Below are 20,682 nucleotides of genomic sequence, written 5' to 3' on the forward strand. Positions count from 1 at the left end.
CTCGGAGAGCTCTATTGCCCATTGAACCATTCTTCCTGCAACATCCGTCTTTTGGAGGATTTGCTTCATGGGTTAGTTCGTGCGGACTCTTATTGTGTGAGCTTGGAAGTAAGGCCGTAGCCTTCGAGAGGCTATTACTAAGGAGTAGGCAAACTTTTCTAATTTGTGATACCTTAGCTTAGGGCCCTGTAGAACTTTACTGATGAAATAGATTGGGTGTTGACCGACCTCGTCTTCTTTTATCAAGGCTGCTGAGACAGCCTTGTCTGCCACGGATAGGTATAGGACGAGGTCTTTTCCTGCTATAGGTCGGGTCAAAATAGGAGGTTGGCTCAAAAACTTTTTGAACTCCTGGAACGCCTCCTCGCATTCGGGAGTCCACTCAAACTGGTGTCCCTTTCTCAATAGGGAGAACAGTGGAAGGGATCTGAGTGCTGATCCTGCCAAAAATCTGGAGAGAGCTGCTAGTCGGCCATTCAGCTGTTGGACCTCTCTCAAACAAGTCGGGCTTTTTATTTCTAGGATAGCTCTACACTTGTCGGGATTGGCTTCGATCCCTCTTTGTGTTAGCATGAATCCTAGAAATTTTCCTGCCTCCACTGCGAAGGCGCACTTTGCAGGATTTAGTCTCATCCCGTGCAACCTTATGGTGTCAAAGACTTGTGAGAGGTCAGATAGGAGGTCGACTTCCTTCTTGGTCTTTACCAGCATATCGTCGACGTATGCTTCCATTAAGCTCCCTAAGTGAGGGGCGAACACCTTATTCATCAGCCTCTGATATGTGGCCCCTGCATTTTTCAATCCAAATGGCATGACCACGTAGCAAAAGTTAGCTCTGGGCGTGATGAATGATGTTTTTTCCTGGTCTGGTTCATACATCGGGATTTGGTTATATCCTGAGTAGGCGTCCATGAACGACAAGTATTGATACCCCGAGCTAGAGTCTACTAGGGCGTCAATGCTTGGTAGTGGATAAGGGTCCTTGGGACATGCCTTATTTAAGTCGGTGTAGTCGACGCACATTCTCCATTTACCATTTTGTTTTTTGACTAGCACTACATTGGCTAGCCATGTTGGATACTTGACTTCTCTGATAAAACCGGCTTCTAGGAGCGCTTGTACTTGCTCCTCTATTATTAGAGCTCGCTCTGGGCCGAGCTTGCGTCTTCGTTGTTGTACAGGTCGAGATCCCGAGTAGACCGAAAGCCTGTGGGACATGAGCTCGGGGTCTATCCCAGGCATGTCGGAGGCCTTCCAGGCGAAGAGATCGGAGTTATCTCTTAGAAGCTTGGTCAACCCTTGTCTTAGGGTTTCCCTTAGGTTAGCCCCTATGTGAGTGTTTTTTCCTTCCTCTTCGCCGACCTGGATCTCCTCGGTTTTTCCCCCGGGCTGGGGTCGCAGCTCTTCTTTAATCCTTACTCCCCCGAGCTCTATTGTGTGAACTTCTTTGCCTTTTCCTCTCAGGTTTAGGCTTTCATTGTAGCATTTCCTTGCTAGCTTCTGATCTCCCCTCACCGTTGCTATCCCTGCTGAGGTCGGAAATTTCATGCAAAGGTGGGGCGTCGATACCACTGCTCCGAGTCGATTAAGGGTAGCTCTGCCGATTAAAGCATTATAGGCCGACCCCACGTCGATGACTATAAAGTCTATACTCAGAGTCTTTGTCTTCTCCCCCTTTCCAAAGGTGGTGTGGAGGGGCAAAAATCCTAGTGGCTTTATTGGCGTGTCGCCTAACCCGTACAAGGTGTCGGGGTAGGCTCTTAACTCCTTCTCATCTAATCCTAGTTTGTCGAAAGCGGGCTTGAAAAGGATGTCCGCCGAGCTTCCCTGGTCTATTAGTGTTCTGTGTAGGTGGGCATTTGCCAGGATCATGGTGATTACCACTGGGTCGTCGTGCCCAGGGATTATTCCTCGCCCATCTTCCTTTGTGAATGAAATGGTTGGGAGGTCGGAGGATCCCTCTTCGACCTAGTAAATTCTCTTGAGATGTCTTTTACGAGAGGATTTTGTGAGTCCCCCTCCCGCAAACCCTCCTGAGATCATATGGATATGTCTTTCCGGAGTTTGTGGCGGTGGGTCTCTTTTATCCATATCGTCTCGCTTTCTTTTTCCATGACTGTTCGACCTTTCTACGAGATATTTGTCAAGCCGAACTTCTCTGGTCAGTTTTTCTATCACATTTTTAAGGTCATAACAGTCGTTTGTGGAGTGCCCATATATTTTATGGTACTCACAGTAATCACCGCGGCTCCCTCCTCTTTTATTTTTAATGGGCCTGGGAGGAGGCAGCCTCTCGGTATTGCAAATTTCTCTGTACACATCCACTACAGGAACTTTCAGTGGAGTATAAGAGTGATATTTTCTTGGCCTATCGAGACCGAGTTCTTCCTTCTTCTTAGCTTCCCTCTCCCTTTCTTTTGTTGAGGGAGGGTGCCCGGGTCGCAAACTCGGGTCTCTTAGCCTAGCGTTTTCTTCCATATTGATGTACTTTTCAGCTCTTTCCTGTACGTCATTTAAAGAGGCGGGGTGTCTTTTTGATATGGACTGTGAGAAGGGGCCTTCTCTAAGACCATTGACTAGCCCCATGATGACTGCTTCGGTGGGCAGGTCTTGAATCTCCAAACACGCTTTGTTGAATCTTTCCATATAGGCCCGTAAGGACTCCCCGACCTCCTGTTTTATTCCCAGGAGACTTAGTGCATGCTTTACTTTGTCCTTCTGGATGGAGAACCTCATCAAGAACTTTCTTGAGAGCTCTTCAAAACTGGTAATTGACCTCGGAGGGAGGCTGTCGAACCACTTCATCGCTGCTTTTGACAAGGTTGTCAGAAAAGCTTTACATCGCGTAGCGTCAGAAGCGTCAGTCAGATACATCCGACTTTTAAAGTTGCTCAGGTGATGCTTTGGATCAGTGGTTCCGTCGTAGAGGTCCATATCGGGGCTTCTAAAGTTTCTTGGAACTTTTGCCCTCATTATGTCCTCGCTAAAAGGATCTTTCTCTCCTAAGGGAGAATCTTCTCTATCGCCGTGGGAATTCCGACCTTTGAGGGAGGATTCTAATTTTAAGAGTTTTCTTTCTAACTCTTTTCGTCGCTCCATCTCCTCTTTTAGGTTCTTTTCGGCTTCCTTTTGTCGTTCCCGCTCCTGTTCTAGCTGCTCGAGGCGGCTGTGGATTAATCCCATAAGCTCACTAGTGTGGGAGGGTCCTTCTTTTTCTGATTCGCGCCCCTCCGAGGAGTTCACCTTCGGATTTTTGATTCCGGAGGTGCCTTCCCTATGTTGATCATTGGCTTCCTGGTGGAGGGTCTGATCTGCCTCATTGTTCCCAGTGTTCAAATTCTCTTGTTCAGAATCTGTCTCCACATGACCCTCTTCAGGGGATCTATCCGCCATCACTGGTTGATCTTTCGGGTCCCCGGCAACGGCGCCAATGTTACGGTAGGTAACCGGAGATTAATGGGCCGGATGGCGTTGGTTGGCCCAAACGTATGAAGGAGGTGGCTTTCGAGTGGACCTGGTATGTACTCGGTGTTCCTCCGGGGGTGGTACCTGCAAAGACACTCCGATGCCTAAGTTAGCAAGAGTGTGAGCAGGTTAGAGAGTATTGGAACTTAGTGATACCTGAATGGTGTCAGTGTATTTATAGTGGTGAACCAATAACCACCGCTGAAGTAGTGCCACCTTTTTAGGTGGATAACCGTTCCCATATCTTAGGGAGGTTAAGATATGGCTCTATGAAGTGGTTAGAGAGTTTCTAGGGGCAGTTACTCATTCGAATGAGTGTTATCTGCCAGCTAACCCTCGTATCCGACTTCTTTGGAGCAGGTCGTGTTCAGTACCGACTTTTGGGGATGAAGACTGGTATTGGGTGAGGGCCAACCCTTTGAGTTGGGCCTTTTTGCTTGGGTCCTGGGCCCTATTTATTGGGCCAGGGTATGAACAACACTGTTCATAAATTTTTGTAGGATATATATTTTGCAAGCCAACCCTAATTTTGTTATATATGTTTTGAACAAATATATTACCCTTAATTTTCAAGTATATAAAGATACAACAAAAAATTTTAAATTGAAAATGATAACAATTAATTTTTTTGAAAAAAATTACGCGAGCAAAAAAGAAAAATCCAATAATTTTGGATATTGGACGAGAATTAGATTGGAATATTTTTAACCAAACAATACTTATATATATATAACAACTGAAAAGTTTAAAAAAAAAAAAAGTAAGGAGTTAAATTTTTTAACTAACATCAGTAATTTTTTAAAAATTATTTTACTTATCTTAAATTTTAGATTCTAAATCATAAAACATTAATCTCAAATCTTCCATTATAAATTATAAATTCTAAATCGTAAATCTTTCAAAAAAATGTGAATTTTTAAAATTAGAAAAAAAATTATTACTACAGTTAACTAATTTAAGTTTTTTTTGTTGTCGATGGTATTTTCTAGTCTAGTAGATCAAGGACTAACACATCACGGATCTGAATTCTTTTTAAAAGTTTTTTACTAGTCAATAAATTCAACAAAGCGATACTCAAATCCACGACATTTACTTAATCCGACAAATGAATTAATTACTTGACCAACCTAACTTAGTTTGGTTAATTAAATGGTTTTCTATAACCAATTTGGGTTAGTTGAGTGGTCAGCTCACTCGGCCACTTAAACAAGTGTCGGAGATTTGAATTCTGTTTTGTGCATGCAGTAACCCATTGGCTAGCGACAAATCAGACCTTTTAAATGGAACTTAAATCTGCAGCAGATTAATTCTTTATCTGTCGGGTTGGAGAATACCATGGACAAAAAAAAAATTCTATACTTTTCCAAACTAAAATGTTTAAAACATACTATCTTCTCCTTATTAATATTACCGTAACAAATCATAATTAAGATATATTATTCGTTATCTAAACAATTATTTTGTCATAATAATATAAACTCACGGATGATAGAACAATATAAGTATATAACTATAGAATGAAAGTTATTAGGAATGGTAATGAGTCACTATAGTATCCAAGATTTCTTTCCCACTCCTGTTTCAATTTAATTTAGTAAAACGTCTTTCGTATTTGTTTTATTTTTGTTACGGATCTTTGTTTATTTCACTTCTGCAGAGGAAATGGATATCTGCAAATATTCATGAATATTAAATTTTTTAAAAAATTAATGCAATTAAAATAAAATTAATATACAATTTTACCAAATATATCAAATTAAAACACAATTCAAATACAAATACAACATAATTAATATACATATAAAATTTTTAATATATAAATTAAAATAAAATAAAATAAAAATATTTTATTTAAGTATAGGATGAATTAGACTTATTTATATGAGAATATTTAAGTAAATTCTCTTTTGTAGGAATTTTGTAGATTCTCGTTGGACATACAGATACATTAATTTTTGCTCCCGTTTTTATTTATTCATTCACAGAGACAGATTTCCATCTCTATAAGAATTTTGCGGTCTCCTTTAACTTTTCCGTCACGGATAATCTCTGACTCTACGAATATCATCCTTATTATGATGTTCCCATCATTTGAAGTTCTAATAATAAATATCATTGGCAACATGATCATCCCCTTTGATCACGGCGATTAATCAAGATTATAAATAAATAAACTTAAACCTCATGATTGGAGCAAGAATAATAGTTAGCACGTATTACCCATGAAAAGGGTTGAAATCACTTCCAGCATTCGTCATGCAAATTATAAATTTTCCAAATTTTATCATGTGACGGAGTTTTCAATAAAGATATCATAGCATACTATTTGCTTCATATATGGTTATAGGGACATAATTATATTTACGTTAAAAAAATATTTCAAGTTTGTCGGGGTTTGATTCCGTTTTCCCAATCATGGGTTTTGTCTTGGTTAAAGAAATTTTATATAAGTAATAAAAAACAAGAATAGGAATATTGTGATAATGTCATTTTCTTTTTATAAATTTATGTATACGTACAATGCAAAAAATTATATGTAGAGTGACAGTATTATTTTTCTAGAAACAATAGTCAATTTTTTTTTTCGTTTAGATGATATATAGTTTATAGTAGTATAACTTTTTACGTTTGAATATTATGTAATTTCTAAATATGAATTGAAATCAAGTCATCCTAAATGAGAAAAAGGCTAATCGGCTTATCGTCTCTGCTGGTTGAGTTAATTGATTGATCAAAATAATTTGCTTTAAGATAATCATGAATGCATATATATCAAAGCATAAATGATATCGAGGGTTGTTGGAATTTGATTCCATTCTTGATGATAATCTTTCTGTAAACATAATTCGACATTATTTCTGTAGCTGATGCAAACAACACAAGTGATATGATGTAAATATCAGTTTTGTCCTTATTATCTAATTAATAGTCAAAGCAAGAATTGATGATATTAACATTCTGCTATCTCATTATTAGTCCTAATAAAACAAAAACATTCCTAGAAATACAGTGAAAATTAAAGAAAAGAAAACTAAGAATTTATAACAAAAGAGAATGATTTTTTTTTTTTTCCTAGGGTAGAACCTAAAGCTATTTTCAAAAGTTTGAAGAACACTAAACCGAGTATTCAGGCGAATAGAGTAGAGAAATTAAGAAAAAATTATTTATTATGATAAATTAAATTGGATAATCGATCAATTAGTAGAAGAATGAAGCACGATTACATTCGTTATCAGCATCAAACAACCCCCATTTCAAAAAGGCATAAATTATAAGTAGTCACTGAATAGGTCTACAAGTGTTTGTCTAACCATAAAAACGATCTTCAAAACAAATTAGCGATTGTAATTACTCCAAAACAAAAAACAAAAACAAAAAGATTCATAATATGATTTACCAAAATAAAAAAAAAAAAATCAGAATTCATGGTAAGAAACAAGTTGAGGCACATATAAGTGTAATACACGTGATTGATTATAGAGTTAACTACCGAAAGAATAATACTTGAAATATGTTATTGACACAAAAATTCTTAAATAATTTTAAAATCTGAAAAAAATGACCATACGTCAATTACTCTCGTTTTCGTTAACGAAAAATGCTAAGGTGGCTAATAGAATTGATGACATGGCAAACTCATCCCAACAATCTATTTACCTAATATTTTTAATTAATTTAAACAATAACACGTAAGAAAAACAATAAATTCTTAATTTAATTTGATAAAAAAAATCTCAATTCACTTGAGAAAAACCCTAAATTCTAATATTCTTAGAAAAGAGGAGGATGTGACAGCGAGGAGGTCCTTGCTAGCATCGTTGTGCTTGCCGGAAAGAACGGTAATAGAAGAGAGAGAAAGAAGGCCAAATTACAGAGGAGAGTGAAAGAGACCGACAGTGTTAAAGGGAGAGGGAGTCGGCTGTGACACAGAGGAAAGAGAGGAAAGAGGTGATAACAGTGGCGATGAGGGTGGTTGTCACCATTGCTAACCAAGGAGGTGGAGGAAGAGAGACCGAACGAGAAAGAGAAAGCTCACACAGAGAGGGAGGGGGAGAGGGAGAGGGAGAGAGACAGGGAGAGAGAGGAGGAGGAAGAGGAGCGAGTTGGGAGGGAGCTGGTGAAGCTTCTTATTTCACCTTGCTATTGTATAAATTAATTAAAAATGCTATAGGTAAATAGAAATTTGGGGAGAGTTTGCCCATGTATTAAATTCTGTTAGCCACAAAAGTAGTTTTCGTTAATGGCAATATGACAAATTAATGTTTAGTCATTTTTGTCAAACTTATAAATTTTTTAGGTACTATTTTGTTAGAGTCTAAATTTTTTGGATACCGATTTGGTAGTTTACTCTTGATTATATTTGAAAAGATAGGATTGATAATTTATAATATAAGTATAGCATTGGCTATGTATATAAATGAAATTTGTTACGGTCCAGCTACTAAGCTGGGCCAAGAAACATTCAACCGACCCATTCGAGGATCGTATCCATTCAAATCAGGACTAGATTTCACAAAATGGTATAGATTTAGAAACAGATTCTCCTCATATCCCTAGCCACCAAAGACTATAAATACTGGGGGCAGAATCGTCTTAGGTATCTTTTCTGCCCTAATCTTAGTATCTCGTAGACTTCAGACAGATTTGATCATTGAAGTCCTTGTAGTATACCACCCATTCGACTCTGAGGCGATGATAGATTGGTGTCTCCCCTTCTCAATCTCCATTTCATCACTGTAAGTAGTTCTTAAGCAGAACATTAGTGTCTTTTGTAGGGAATATCACTCATCTGAAACCTTGAAGCACTCAAACCACGACGTTAGAACAACCATTCACTACAACAATTGCGGCAGATGCAAAATGAATAATTGCGGCGCATATCGCGACAGTTAGGAGTAGGACTGCAATCAGCCTTGTATTTAGCGGCAGTTTTTCTAGAACCGCCACTATATACAACGTCGGGGAAAAGGCAGGAAAAAGCCCGAGCACCCTGGCAAACCCCAGTCAAGGAGGTGATTAACTAATCTAAAAAATATACAGGCTAGAGGAAACACTCAAGGTAGTATTGGAGAAACAACAGAAAGAGGCCGAAATCATCATTAAAGCAGCGTGAAAGACAAAATAAAATGCTATGAAATAAACACAGGTGCTGAAGAAAGCCGAAAAGTGAGAGAAAGAGCATGCCAAGAAAGAATGACAATGCACAGCCTTGTATTTAGCGGCCGTTTTTCTAGAACCGCCACTATATACAACGTCGGGGAAAAGGCAGAAAAAAGCTCGAGCACCCTGGCAAACCTCAGTCAAGAAGGTGATTAACTAATCTAAAAAATATACAGGCTAGAGGAAACACTCAAGGTAGTATTGGAGAAACAACAGAAAGAGGCCGAAATCGTTATTAAAGCAGCGTGAAAGACAAAATAAAATGCTATGAAATAAACACAGGTGCTGAAGAAAGCCGAAAAGTGAGAGAAAGAGCACGCCAAGAAAGAATGACAATGCACATAGAAAAAAAAAGAGTGCGCTGAAAGGAAAAAAAAAAGAGGCGACAACCAAAAACACTCTCACCACCACAGCAAGACTGAGGGATGAAAAACGTCCACCTATAGGGTGGATACAACCTAGCACTCCTCAAAAAATTTTGACACCCAACAGACATAGAGGTGATGACAGGACAACTTACTCCAACACCACACATAGATGCTTTTCCGATAATTACATGATGCTGGAAAGAACAATTGACACACTTCAATGCAAACTTTCGCCAATCACACGTAAGATTATCAATGGTGTGTCATATAAAATTTTAAAAGTAAACCACATAAATTGGGTAAAAAAAAACATTCTCTCACTCTTAATATAGGTTTCTCTCACCATTAGTTCTAGACTTTTGGTCTCTTCCCTCATAAATCTCCTAACTAATCCCTCTATCATTACCTTATTTTTCTGACAGATTTGGAAAAAAAATCATCTTGTATTCCTTATCGATTTACAAAAAATACATATTATTTATTGTGTAATTTCTTTTTTTAAAATTGTGGTATTATATGTCTAAAATAACAAATAAAATAAGAATTCTAGAACTATATATGGTATTAAAACTATATATATATAAGAATCTCTAAATAAACATTATAGCTATTCTATATTATTTATTATTGAGTTTTTTATTCTAATATATTTTTATAATTCTTTATTATGATATTAAACTATAACAAAACTTTGTGATTTAATTTATTTGTTAGTTTTTTTAATTAATTATATGAGTGATGAGTATACATAAGTGAGAAACTTTTCTGGAAAGAATTTATTGTTGTAATCAATGGTAAGCAGCCAACATATTTATTTTGAAAATTGAGAAATACTTTTGTTTTTTTAATTAGTTAAAAGTATATTTATTTCTATATTAAAAGAACAAAAATTTATTTATCTTTTTCTCATGAATCTATATAATTGAATTTTGAATTAGTTCCACTAAACTAGGCTTTATGTTTTTTTTGGACTAGCATAGTTATAGTTGCTATAATATTAGGGTTTGAAGTTTTATTAGTAAAAGAAATATATATAAGGGTAAACCACCAAAAACATACTCGAATAATTTTTTCGTCGATAAAAATACATTCGAATTTTGTTATTGACAAAAATTTCTTCAAATAATTTAAAAACATGACAAAAGTATTTAACATTAAATATGTATTTCTCAAAAAATACTTTAGAGATTGAATTTTGATGCAATTTTTTAAAAGCATGATTAGAAAAATAAGATATTGTTATTTTTAAAAATTGGCGATTTTTCTATAAGTATATATTTTTTGTGATTTTTTAAAAGTATTGTTGGATGTTGAGAAAAAAAATCACCAAAAAATATATACTTAGCAAAAAATCACCAAATTTTAAAGATTAAAATATCTCATTCTTTTAATCATGCTTACAAAAAATTACATCAAAATTGAATCTCTAAAATATTTTTTAAGAATACATATTTAATATTAGACATTTTGTCATATTTTTAAATTATTTAAAAGCATTTATGTCGGTAACAAAATTCAAATATATTTTTGTCAGCAAAATAATTATTCAGGTGCCTTTTTGGTGATTTACCCTATAAATAACTTAACTTTTTTAAGTATCTAAAGTATGTGTATTTGCATGGATCAGATTTTCACAAGTCATATGTTGCATTGTAGATAATTATTATTTTTTATTTCTCACCATACTTTTTAATTTGATAAATTAAAAATTAATTTATCATAAATCTAAATTTTATTTAAGAGTAGTTATTTACTGTTAGTTAATAGATTCACTACAAGAGAGGCACAAAATACCGGCGGCTTTTTTCTTGATTAGCGGCGGTTTTAAACCACCGCAAAATCAAAGGTCGGCGGCTCACTGGACCGCCATGGTTATGGGTGCGGGAATTAGGTTTGGCGGCGGTTTCTAGTAACCGCTGGTATAACCGCCGCTAAATCAATTATTTCGCGGCAATCGTTTAGAAAATCGCCGCCAAATGCGAGTGACACGATTTTCAGCATGTTTATCGACGGTTCTAAAACCGCCGGTATTTACTTCGACGTTTCAAGTTGACATGTGTTTTGCGGTGGTTCACAAAATGAAACTAAAGTTTTGGGCACAGTTACTGACGATTGTAAACCGCCGCAATATCGGACAGATTTTTCAAACTTTGAGGCACTTTTTGGCGGTTTAAAACCGCCGCTAAATTAAGAAAAATTAAAAAATAGAAAATTTGGGTTTTCTAAAAAGATCGTATAATTTTTTTAAAATATTATAGAAATGTTTTTTTTTCTTTTTAGATTTTTTATTATTTTAAGAGTTAATATTTTCAACCTTAGAAGCTAAACTTGTATCAAAAACAAAAAAAAATTATCTGCAAAATAAAATAATATATTCATGAAAATATGAAGAAAACAAATCTCTTGCAAAGAGTTGCATAGTCTAATTCAAAAAAATGTCATCTTCAATCCAAAATATCTCAAATCCTAATATACTATTTTTCACTCTATCATTCCACGGAACTCATCCCTACAGCGACGTCTGGTGGCAGCTCCTCACCCTGCCGTTGAAATAGATAAATCAAAGCACTCTCCATTGCCTGCTTCTTTTTCTTATCTGTCGCTACCTCATCCTTCATCGCCTTCCTCTTCAACTTCTCGCCTTCCAACTTTGCCTGTAGTTTAATCAGCTTCTTCTGTGTCTCCTCTACTTGGACTCCATTGTCCGGCGCACGTGAATTCGGATGGAAGAGTTGAGTAGGAATCGATCCGAAACTCACACCATGTACTCTACCCAGTTTCTCTTTTCTGAAAACCTGAGCAATGGAATTATTTTGAGACAACACTCTAGAAGACTCATCCTGTTGTTCAATCTCCTCAATTCTTTACTACAAACACAAATTAGCAAATACAATCATTTTTTTATGGGTCCATCTCATGTCAAGAACACGCCAAAAAGGATGATTAACTGTATCACTTTCATCACAGTAAAAGAACACACAAATATGAATGAAAAAAATTGGTCTCAAAAGTTATTTATATAAAACAGCCAAAATAGAGCATTTGTTTCATAGGATGCCAACCACTATAAAAAGAAATAAAGGATAAGTGAAACTGAAGTTTTTCAATTCTACCCCAACTGTTTCTAAATTACATTGAAGTTGAAACTGTCTAGCAACATCTGAGGTGAATTTCCAACAATAATTAAAAGTAAGCAGAATTGAAAATTGTAAACTTCTTTTGGTCCATTTTGACATAGGGGAGTAAACCATTCAGTAAAGAAATAGAAAACAAAATAAAATAGAGAAGTAAACTATTACCCTATTTAAGATCATAATTTTATCGATCAATTATAACAAGTAGTACTTACACCAATTGCTCTTGCTTCATCATTGATATAGGAGCCATCTTTTTTTGTGCACTGTGATCCATGACTCACCTCTACTGACTCTCCTCCCTTGGTGTTTCGACTGTAACAACAAATTTTATGCCATTACTGTATTCCACACAATCAAAGAAACTTAAGTCATAGAGATAGTCCAAAGAGTGAAAAAAAAAGTAAAGTACCTCTTCTTCCATCCGCCGTGCAAAGCTTTTCAAACCGCCAGTGTGGGTATATAGTTGTTTTAATCGATTAATCACATTTTTCCTGTACTTTTTCTATTGGTCTATCAGAAATAAAGGGCGATGAGAAACTGATTTAAAAAGATTCAATGCAACATAAATTGTATTATTGTGTACCAATGATATACTAGATTACCTTCGTCTCAACTTTGGCGCGATAGTCAAGGAACCATCTCTAATGCTCTCGATCAATTCCCAGCGGACGGTGCTCAATATTTTGTTCAGTCGTAAATGTTGGCTCGTAAAAATCATTATACAACGTCAGCCTTGTTTTCTTCCAAGACTTCTCCATACTTTACAAAATATTTTTCTTGATAGTTCCTTCACTATCTTCATCAAAGTGGAAAATTTGCTACACAAATAATACAATTTGTCAATAATTGTAAAAATAAGCAGATTTAATTCAAAGGGGATATAAACTTTTACCTTAACACATTCGTTATAAACCTTGTCTTTAGTGGTAATCTTATGCCAACTTTCCTTACAGATAGAAAATTTTTCATAGTTAGATCCCAGCAGACCAAGCACGCCACTCAACAATCTAGCTTCGTCTCCAATTGGTTGCTTTTCATTGTTGAACTTGAGCACGATCCTTCTACCGTTAGACCATTCCATAGCCTCCCTCACGCTTAATTTTGCCGGCTTGATTGTGCCATCAGAATCTATAAGCCAAATATAATACCTTATGTGTGTATCTAGGGGTGTAATCGGTTCGGTTTGGTTCAGTTTTGGATCGAAAACCAACCGAACCGACCTGATCAGTTCTACGATGATACCAACTATTCGGTTGGCTGCTATTTGAACAACCGAACCGAACCGAACCAACAGCGGTTTGGTTCGGTCGATTTTTTCGGTTTTCTTACACCTAATAATCAGAATTTAAAATATCATAAAATGAAGTTTAAAACCTTCAATAAACTAGAATAACAAGAGTATATGACATCCAAATCCAATACAAATTCAACTTAATTAAACATAAAACAAAGACAATTAAAAATGTCTAGCAAAACAACAAAAATAAACACACTTTAAACCGAAACAGTCACTTTAAAACAAATAAAAACCAAACAGCCACCATCCTTAATCTGAATCCACACCAAACTCATCCTCATCTTCTCCGATTGGTGCAATTTCTACAAAAATAAAACTAAAAAATCAATGTAGATTATAAAGATAATATAGATTATGAATTATAAATATAAACCATGAAAGAAACTACAAATTTCTTTTTTGCAAACCTAATTCAAGTTTCTCAAACTCTTCAATAAGCTCCTCAAAATCAGTTGTCATTGGAGAAGCACGAAGCCAATTTTGTGTGCATATCAATACCTCAACTGTCTTTGGAGTTAAAGAACTCCTATAGTTGTTAAGCACTCTTCCACTAGTGCAAAAAGCTGATTCTAAAGCAACAGTCGAGACTGGCATTGCTAAGACATCTCTAGTTATTTGGGATAAGATAGGATACTTGCTAGAATTTATCTTCCACCAATTCACTATGTCAAAAGTATTTTGATCACGAGGCTTCTCTAAACCATCCATCAAATACAAATCCACCTCATTCTTGTTGATGATCTCATGAAAATGCACCTCCTTGAAAAAATCACCAGCCATGTCGCCATCAGGTATTCCCACATCTGATGCACCATCCATTGTTGCTGAAGTAAAAGATATACCCCCATTATTTGCATTCACATAGCATTCAAACATCTTGAAAAAGGTCTCTTTTTCTTTTGCACCCAAAAAATCAGCATCATCCTTATCATATAGCTTTTCAAAGCTAAAGTTCACAAACTTCAACTTGTATCTAGGATCAAGAACCACAGCAAAAAAATCATCATATTGATATTTTTTATGTTACCCCAGTACTTGTCATACTTAAGCTTCATCCTCTCAACCATACTCCCAAGTAATGGATCTCGACTACCACAAGAAGCCTTGAACACTCGCAAAATCTTATCTTGCTAATAGATTCATGCATCTCTTTCAATCCATCATTAACAACAAGATTAAGAATATGTGCACAACACCTAACATGGAAATGCTCTCCTTTCAAAGGATGTAAATTCTAATCCTCTATTTTAGTTCTTAGATAAGATATTGCAGTATCATTAGAACTAGCATTATCAACAGTAATTGTGAACACTCAAGATATCCCCCACCCCAAAAGACATCTCTCAATTTTTCTACCAATTGTTTCTCCCTTGTGGTTTTTAATAAGACAAAAATTGATAATTCTCTTTTGCAATTTCCAATCATGATCAATGTAATGAGCAGTGACACACATATAATTCAGATTTTGCACAGAAGTCCAACAATCAGTAGTTAAACAAACAGATTGATTTGGTTGTTTGAACACAGTTTTCAACCTATTCTTCTCACTAATATAAAGATTCTAATAATCCTTAGCAACAGTAATCCTTCCCGGAAGTGGAAATCTAGGTTGCACAATACTCATATAGAATCTGAATCCCTCCCCCTCAACAAACTTAAACGGTAGCTCATCAACAATTACCATCCTAGCAAGGGCTTTTCTACACATTTCAGCATCAAAAGTAACTACACTAAATACCCCTTCACCCTCTTTTTTTTGGAAGATAAGGATTGTTTGACTAGGGTCACCCGAGTCCCTAGAAAATTTTTTACATTGATTCAACAAATGATAACGCATATTAGTTGTACCATTTCTATGAGAGTCACATGCATATGATGCACCACACCAATTATATTTAGCCCTAGGATGTGATGGCTTGGACTTAGGATCCTTTGTAAAGTGTTCCCAAGTCCAAGATCTAGGTCTAGAAGGTTTTCTATTACCTTCATTGGGACCATCCTTGCCATCCTCTTCATCAGTTTCCATAGTGCTTGGAGCTAGATTTGTAGGAGTTGCTCCCGGAGTTGCACCCACATTAGTTGAATCAACCTTCCTCTTCTTTGATCTAGGATGGGGTGGGGGTTTGGTAAGCACGCTGCTGTCCGTTGAAGAACGTATCATGGACTCAACATTTTCACCTCCCAACTTCAGGCGTACGTTCATTGGGCACCTCATTGCTTGTTGGCTGCATATATATAAACAGAACAATGAAAAATTAGCATTTTAACTCATCAACAGCACCAAAAGTATTATTTCCAGCAACAAATTTAGCAGCCATATATATGCATTTTAACTCATCAAATTTAGCACCAAAAGTATTGTTTCTGGAAACAAAAATTAGCATTTTAACTCATCAAACTTGTGAAACATATTAATTATATGTAGCCATATATATGCAAAACAAAACCACAACAGCTCATAACCAGAACCATAAGTAATTCATTTTTAACACCAATCAACAGAATTTAAATGACCATAAACAAATAGCAAGATGCAAATAGCAAGATACAAAAAAGTAAGAATCTTCAAAGTTCAAACCCATATGATGATGAAAGGAAGGTGTTAATGAAAGGACTAACTAGTCATAATAATGAAAACAGGTGCCAAAAATCACATTACTAAATTTAGGTTTACAAAATCAAATATAGAAAAATAATTATTTTTTATTTTATTTCTGATAAAATCCCAAAATTATATCATAAAATAATTTCAAAGATTAATTAGTACTAAGTAACTCTATTAACATTTTGGTCGTTTGCAATTTTCACCCATTATTAAAGTAGTTATATTTTTTTTTGACATACTTTGAACATTAACACAGTTGAATTGGTGGAGCAAGTTCTTCACACTATTCCTATCAAAATTTAAGCTCTAAATTCTAATAGTTATCTTCTTTCACTTTTTGCTCAATCCACCAAGCAAGCATTATTGGATTTAAAAACAACAGGATCTAACAATGGTTTGTATTCTTTCAACATACATTTAGAAACTCACATAACAGTACAACTAGCTAGTTTATTTGAATCATTTAATACTCACTAACTGCCAAGTATGCCATTTATTATTTTGAGATAATTCAACACAAATCTACTAAGACATAAGCAGCACATAAATAACTCATAAACAAAACCAAAGCAGCTAATAAGCAGCTCATAAACAGAACCACAAGTAACTCATTTTTCAATCTAACCAACAGAATTTAAATGACCATAAACAATCAGAGACAGCTACACATATATATATTCAAAAAGACACTAAAAATAATTATTCAAGTTAAATCAAGTACAAATATCACTAAAAATCCCACTAAAGTTATATATAGTGTTGAAAAAATATTGCAGACTAGGATTTTGTTGACAATATATACATTAATTAGTAATTACTGTAAAAAAATTATAACCAAGGACAAATTCTAACCTCTGAAGAAGACATTGTTCAGTTGCTAACGTTCTTGGTGACAGGAGTGCTGCTCGAGTTGGACTGCTCGGCCACTGGAGTCTTGCTCGGCGACAGGATTACTGCTCGGCGACGAACTGCTGCTCGGCAACTTGATTGTTGCTCGGCGACGGACTGGATTGGAGTGCTGCTCGGCTTTGGCTTTGTTGCCACGGTGACCCTGCGACGGCGATGAATGAACGACGACGATTGGCGACTTCCTTGACGACAGACAGCACTCTCTGGCTCCCTCAGACTCTCCTTCTCTCAAGCATGGAGGTCGGCGGTGGAACCGTGGAAGAATAGAAGCCTTGGCTTTGTGTTTTGTAGGTGACTGGGTTTAGCCGTTTAGGGTTTGCGTAAAATAAGAAGAAGAAAGCTAGGGTTGTGCTGATTGGCCCTTTTATACCTAGGTTAAAGGGCAACTTAGTAAAAACACACACAACTGAACCCTCACTTTTCGGTTCGGTTCAATTTTAGCAAAGGCAACCGAAAACCGAACCGAATCGATCGGTTTAGTTCGAAAAAAATTGGTTTTTTCGATTTTTCATTCGGTTGTTGTAAAATTTGATTCGGTTCTGCGATAATTTTCGGTCCGGTTCGGTAACTTACACCCCTATGTGTATCTGTTGTGGACATTATGCAAGGAAAATAACATTGTACATGGAGTCTAACTCAAATTGAAGAAAGAAAAATTACTAAATACGTTACCGATAATCTTAACCGTCCAAAAATTTGTAGTCTTGCATCCTTTGCGTCTCTGAGCTCCAGAAGCAACAAAGTGGTCGTCAACTTCTTGACCAAAAGAATCTACCTCATCTACATTAGCGTCCAAGTTTTTGTGGCCTGGCTCGGAGTTGTGAATGCTATTTATGCTCATCCGTGGAGCAGGCCTTGGTTCACTACACGGTGGATGGAACGGGCGTGAAGTTGTAGGGACACCATCACCACGGGTCGGGAGAATTTGAGAGTCATCGTGGTGGGATGCCAAAGCCGGAGGCAGAGCCGTTTGAGGTTGTTGACATCCTGGTCCTAATTTTGATTTTTTCGTATAACGACCTTTTCTAGCCATCTTAATGTCCTAATACGAGGATGCAGAAAAAAAAATCAATTCACATTAAAATCCAATTAAGATGATTTTAAAATATGAAAGAAGGACAAGTATTCACAAATTGGTCAAATACACAAATCATAATTTCTCATCCTCAGTACTAAGTCTAACCATGTTAGAAATTTTTTTCTTGGATATCAAACTCTATTTTGCAACGAATCCATGTATAGCAAGAAAATGTATTACTATAGTTTTGGGCTAATCAAATTAAACTCTTGTATTTATCACAAACTAAAAAGTCCCATCATAATCTCAATAATCATGTTACGGACCATTACAAGCCCAGCGCAGCTAGCCGTCGGGTCGGGGCACCACCCCTGACCCAGGCCCAAACTATCCCTTACAAGGAGAATCCAACGGGTTAGTTCCTAACACCCGTCCCGATTGACGCCCGACTTTACCATCTGCACGACACAGTGCACCACTCCTAGCAAAACGGGTGGGTCGGTCTCCTCGGAGCAACACCCGACGCCCCGACCCGAAGTCAAAAATGACCTGCCCCCACCCCCCCCCCACGTGGACAGGGACAGCTAACAAGCACCCTGGTCATTGGGCTAGGTCATTTATGGGCCCGCCCAGCACAGTATATAAGGGGAGAGGTCAGCACTCCCCCCGAGGTACACATCACCTTACCTAATTTGGCTATCATTCCGTACGGATACTGACTTGATCGTCGGAGTGTCCTTGCAGGTGGCCACCCCCTCTCGTCCGTCCTACCACCGGTTTCGCCAGTCTTCAGCTCCAGACCAAGAACCCACTCCAAGCTACTTCAGGGTCTCGCCCGCTAATCCCTTCACCATCACCCGACCCGTCGAGCACCCGAGATCATCTGGTGACGAACATTGGCACCGTCTGTGGGGACCCTGGAACAGACATGGAGCAACTCCCCACTTCGGAGGAACTCTGCGAAGGAGGCAGGGCCTGCTTGAGCAGCGCAAGTTTGACAGCCCATACCGGTGAACAGCCACGATCCTTCGTCCAGCCAAACCAACCAATCTACACCAAGACCCCCGAAAGACGTCCCTTCGGAGGAATGGGAGACAACAGCACCAAGATCATACAAGAACTCAGGTACAGAGTACAAAACCTTGAGCGAGAGCTGGCAGCGAGGAGCCGATCCGACGGAGACGTCGGCCACTCCCACGGCGACGCCAGCCGATCCCGCACCGACACTCGCTCCCCCTCCCGAAGACACGAGAGCCAAGAAAGGAGCCTAACAAAGTGCAACGAGGTGCATACACAAGCGACCTCTCGAGCTACCCAAGGCAGGTCCGAGAGCCACGGGGAGTCCTAGAGAGGGAAAGCCAAGAAACAACAGGATCCCATCATCATGGGAGCCACTCCCTTCCATCCCTCGATCCTCAAGGTTCGGCTTCCGAAGAACTTCGACAAGCCGACGAACATGAGGTACGACGGGACTAAGGATCCCCAAGAGCACCTCACAGCTTTTGAAGCAAGAATGAACTTGGAAGGAGTAGGCGATGCGGTCAGATGGTTCAACGCCCTCCCATAAGGATCCATCACAGCCTTTGCAGACATCTCCCAAAGCTTCCTGGCTCAGTTCACGACGCACATAGCCAAGGCAAAACACCCAATTAACTTGCTAGGGGTTACCCAAAAACCCGGGGAACCGACCAGGAAGTTCCTGGACAGATTCAACGACGAATGCTTGGAAATCGATGGCCTTACGGACTCCGTCGCCTGTCTCTGCCTAACGAACGGCCTGCTAAACGAGGAATTTAGGAAACATCTCACTAATAAGCCCGTCTGGTCCATGCAGGAAATTTAAAGCGTGGCCAAGAAATATATCAATAATGAGGAGGTGATTCAGGTTGTAGCAGCCAATAAACGGAAGCTCCCAAACCCCTCAGCTCGGTAGGCCCCCCCAGGTCAACAGATACAAGGAAGCTCCCAGGGATGGCACCCTCGCCAAGCAATCCAAGCAACCCCCACGGGTAGGAAGGTTCACAAATTACACGCCACTCACGGCGCCCATAGTGGAAGTTTACCAACAAATTGCAGACAAGGGAATCCTATTCAGACCTAGACCATTGAAAGACTACTGTGATTACCATAAGGGATTTGGTCACAAAACCCAAGACTACTTCGATTACAAAGATGCCTTAGAGCAGGCCATCAGGGATGGAAAGCTGAGTGAATTCTCCCGGCTTATCAGAGAGCTGAGGAGACGGGAACGTGAACGCTCCGAGGAAGATCGCAGCCGGACTGTCAAACCAAGGCAAGAACCCATAGGGGACACCAGCAACCCCCCAACCTTTGTGGTCAATGTCGTGGTCGGGTGCGACAGCCCTCCTAAATCCAAGTCGGCAACAAAAAAGGATACTCGGATCCTATCCATCTCGACAGAAGGTCCCATCGTCAACAGGGGACCTCCCACGATATCCTTTGGCCCAGAAGATAAATGGTTTCACGACCTTCCTGAGAACCCCCCATGGTGGTTACAGCAATGGTCAGGTCAGGGTTAGTCAGACGAATCCTCGTCGATACCGGGGCCGACTCTAACATCCTGTGCAGAAACGTATTCGATGCCACGGGGCTCAAAGAGTCTGACCTCAAAAATCACCAGCACAGGGTCATGGGACTAGGCGATAACTACATAAAACCCGACAGGACGATCTCCCTCCCAATCTTCCTTGGAACCGGTGATG

General features: G+C 38.1%; 1 protein-coding gene across 1 annotated transcript; it reads right to left on the minus strand.

The window, feature by feature from the left end:
- Positions 1-11,482: 11,482 nt before the first annotated feature.
- On the minus strand, positions 11,483-17,974 carry LOC110264125 (uncharacterized). The gene is made up of 4 exons (XM_088490958.1): positions 17,614-17,974; positions 13,023-13,258; positions 12,896-12,948; positions 11,483-11,855 (listed from the first exon to the last, which is right to left on the minus strand). Exons 1-4 carry the CDS (start codon positions 17,972-17,974, stop codon positions 11,483-11,485), a joined length of 1,023 nt encoding a protein of 340 aa, XP_088347084.1.
- Between the last annotated feature and the right edge of the window lie 2,708 nt (positions 17,975-20,682).

Source organism: Arachis ipaensis, chromosome B6 (assembly GCF_059453495.1).
Source record: "Arachis ipaensis isolate K30076 ecotype BB chromosome B6, ASM5945349v1, whole genome shotgun sequence".
NCBI classification, from domain to species: Eukaryota; Viridiplantae; Streptophyta; class Magnoliopsida; order Fabales; family Fabaceae; genus Arachis; species Arachis ipaensis.

Excerpts from the sequence above, each read along its gene's own strand:
- LOC110264125 (XM_088490958.1), bottom strand. The coding sequence starts at position 17,974 with ATGGCTAGAAAAGGTCGTTATACGAAAAAATCAAAATTAGGACCAGGA. Across the intron at positions 12,949-13,022 it reads TTTATAACGAATGTGTTAAG|CAAATTTTCCACTTTGATGA; the intron begins GTAAAAGTTTAT and ends TTATTTGTGTAG. Across the intron at positions 11,856-12,895 it reads ACTATCAAGAAAAATATTTT|AATTGAGGAGATTGAACAAC; the intron begins GTAAAGTATGGA and ends TTTGTAGTAAAG.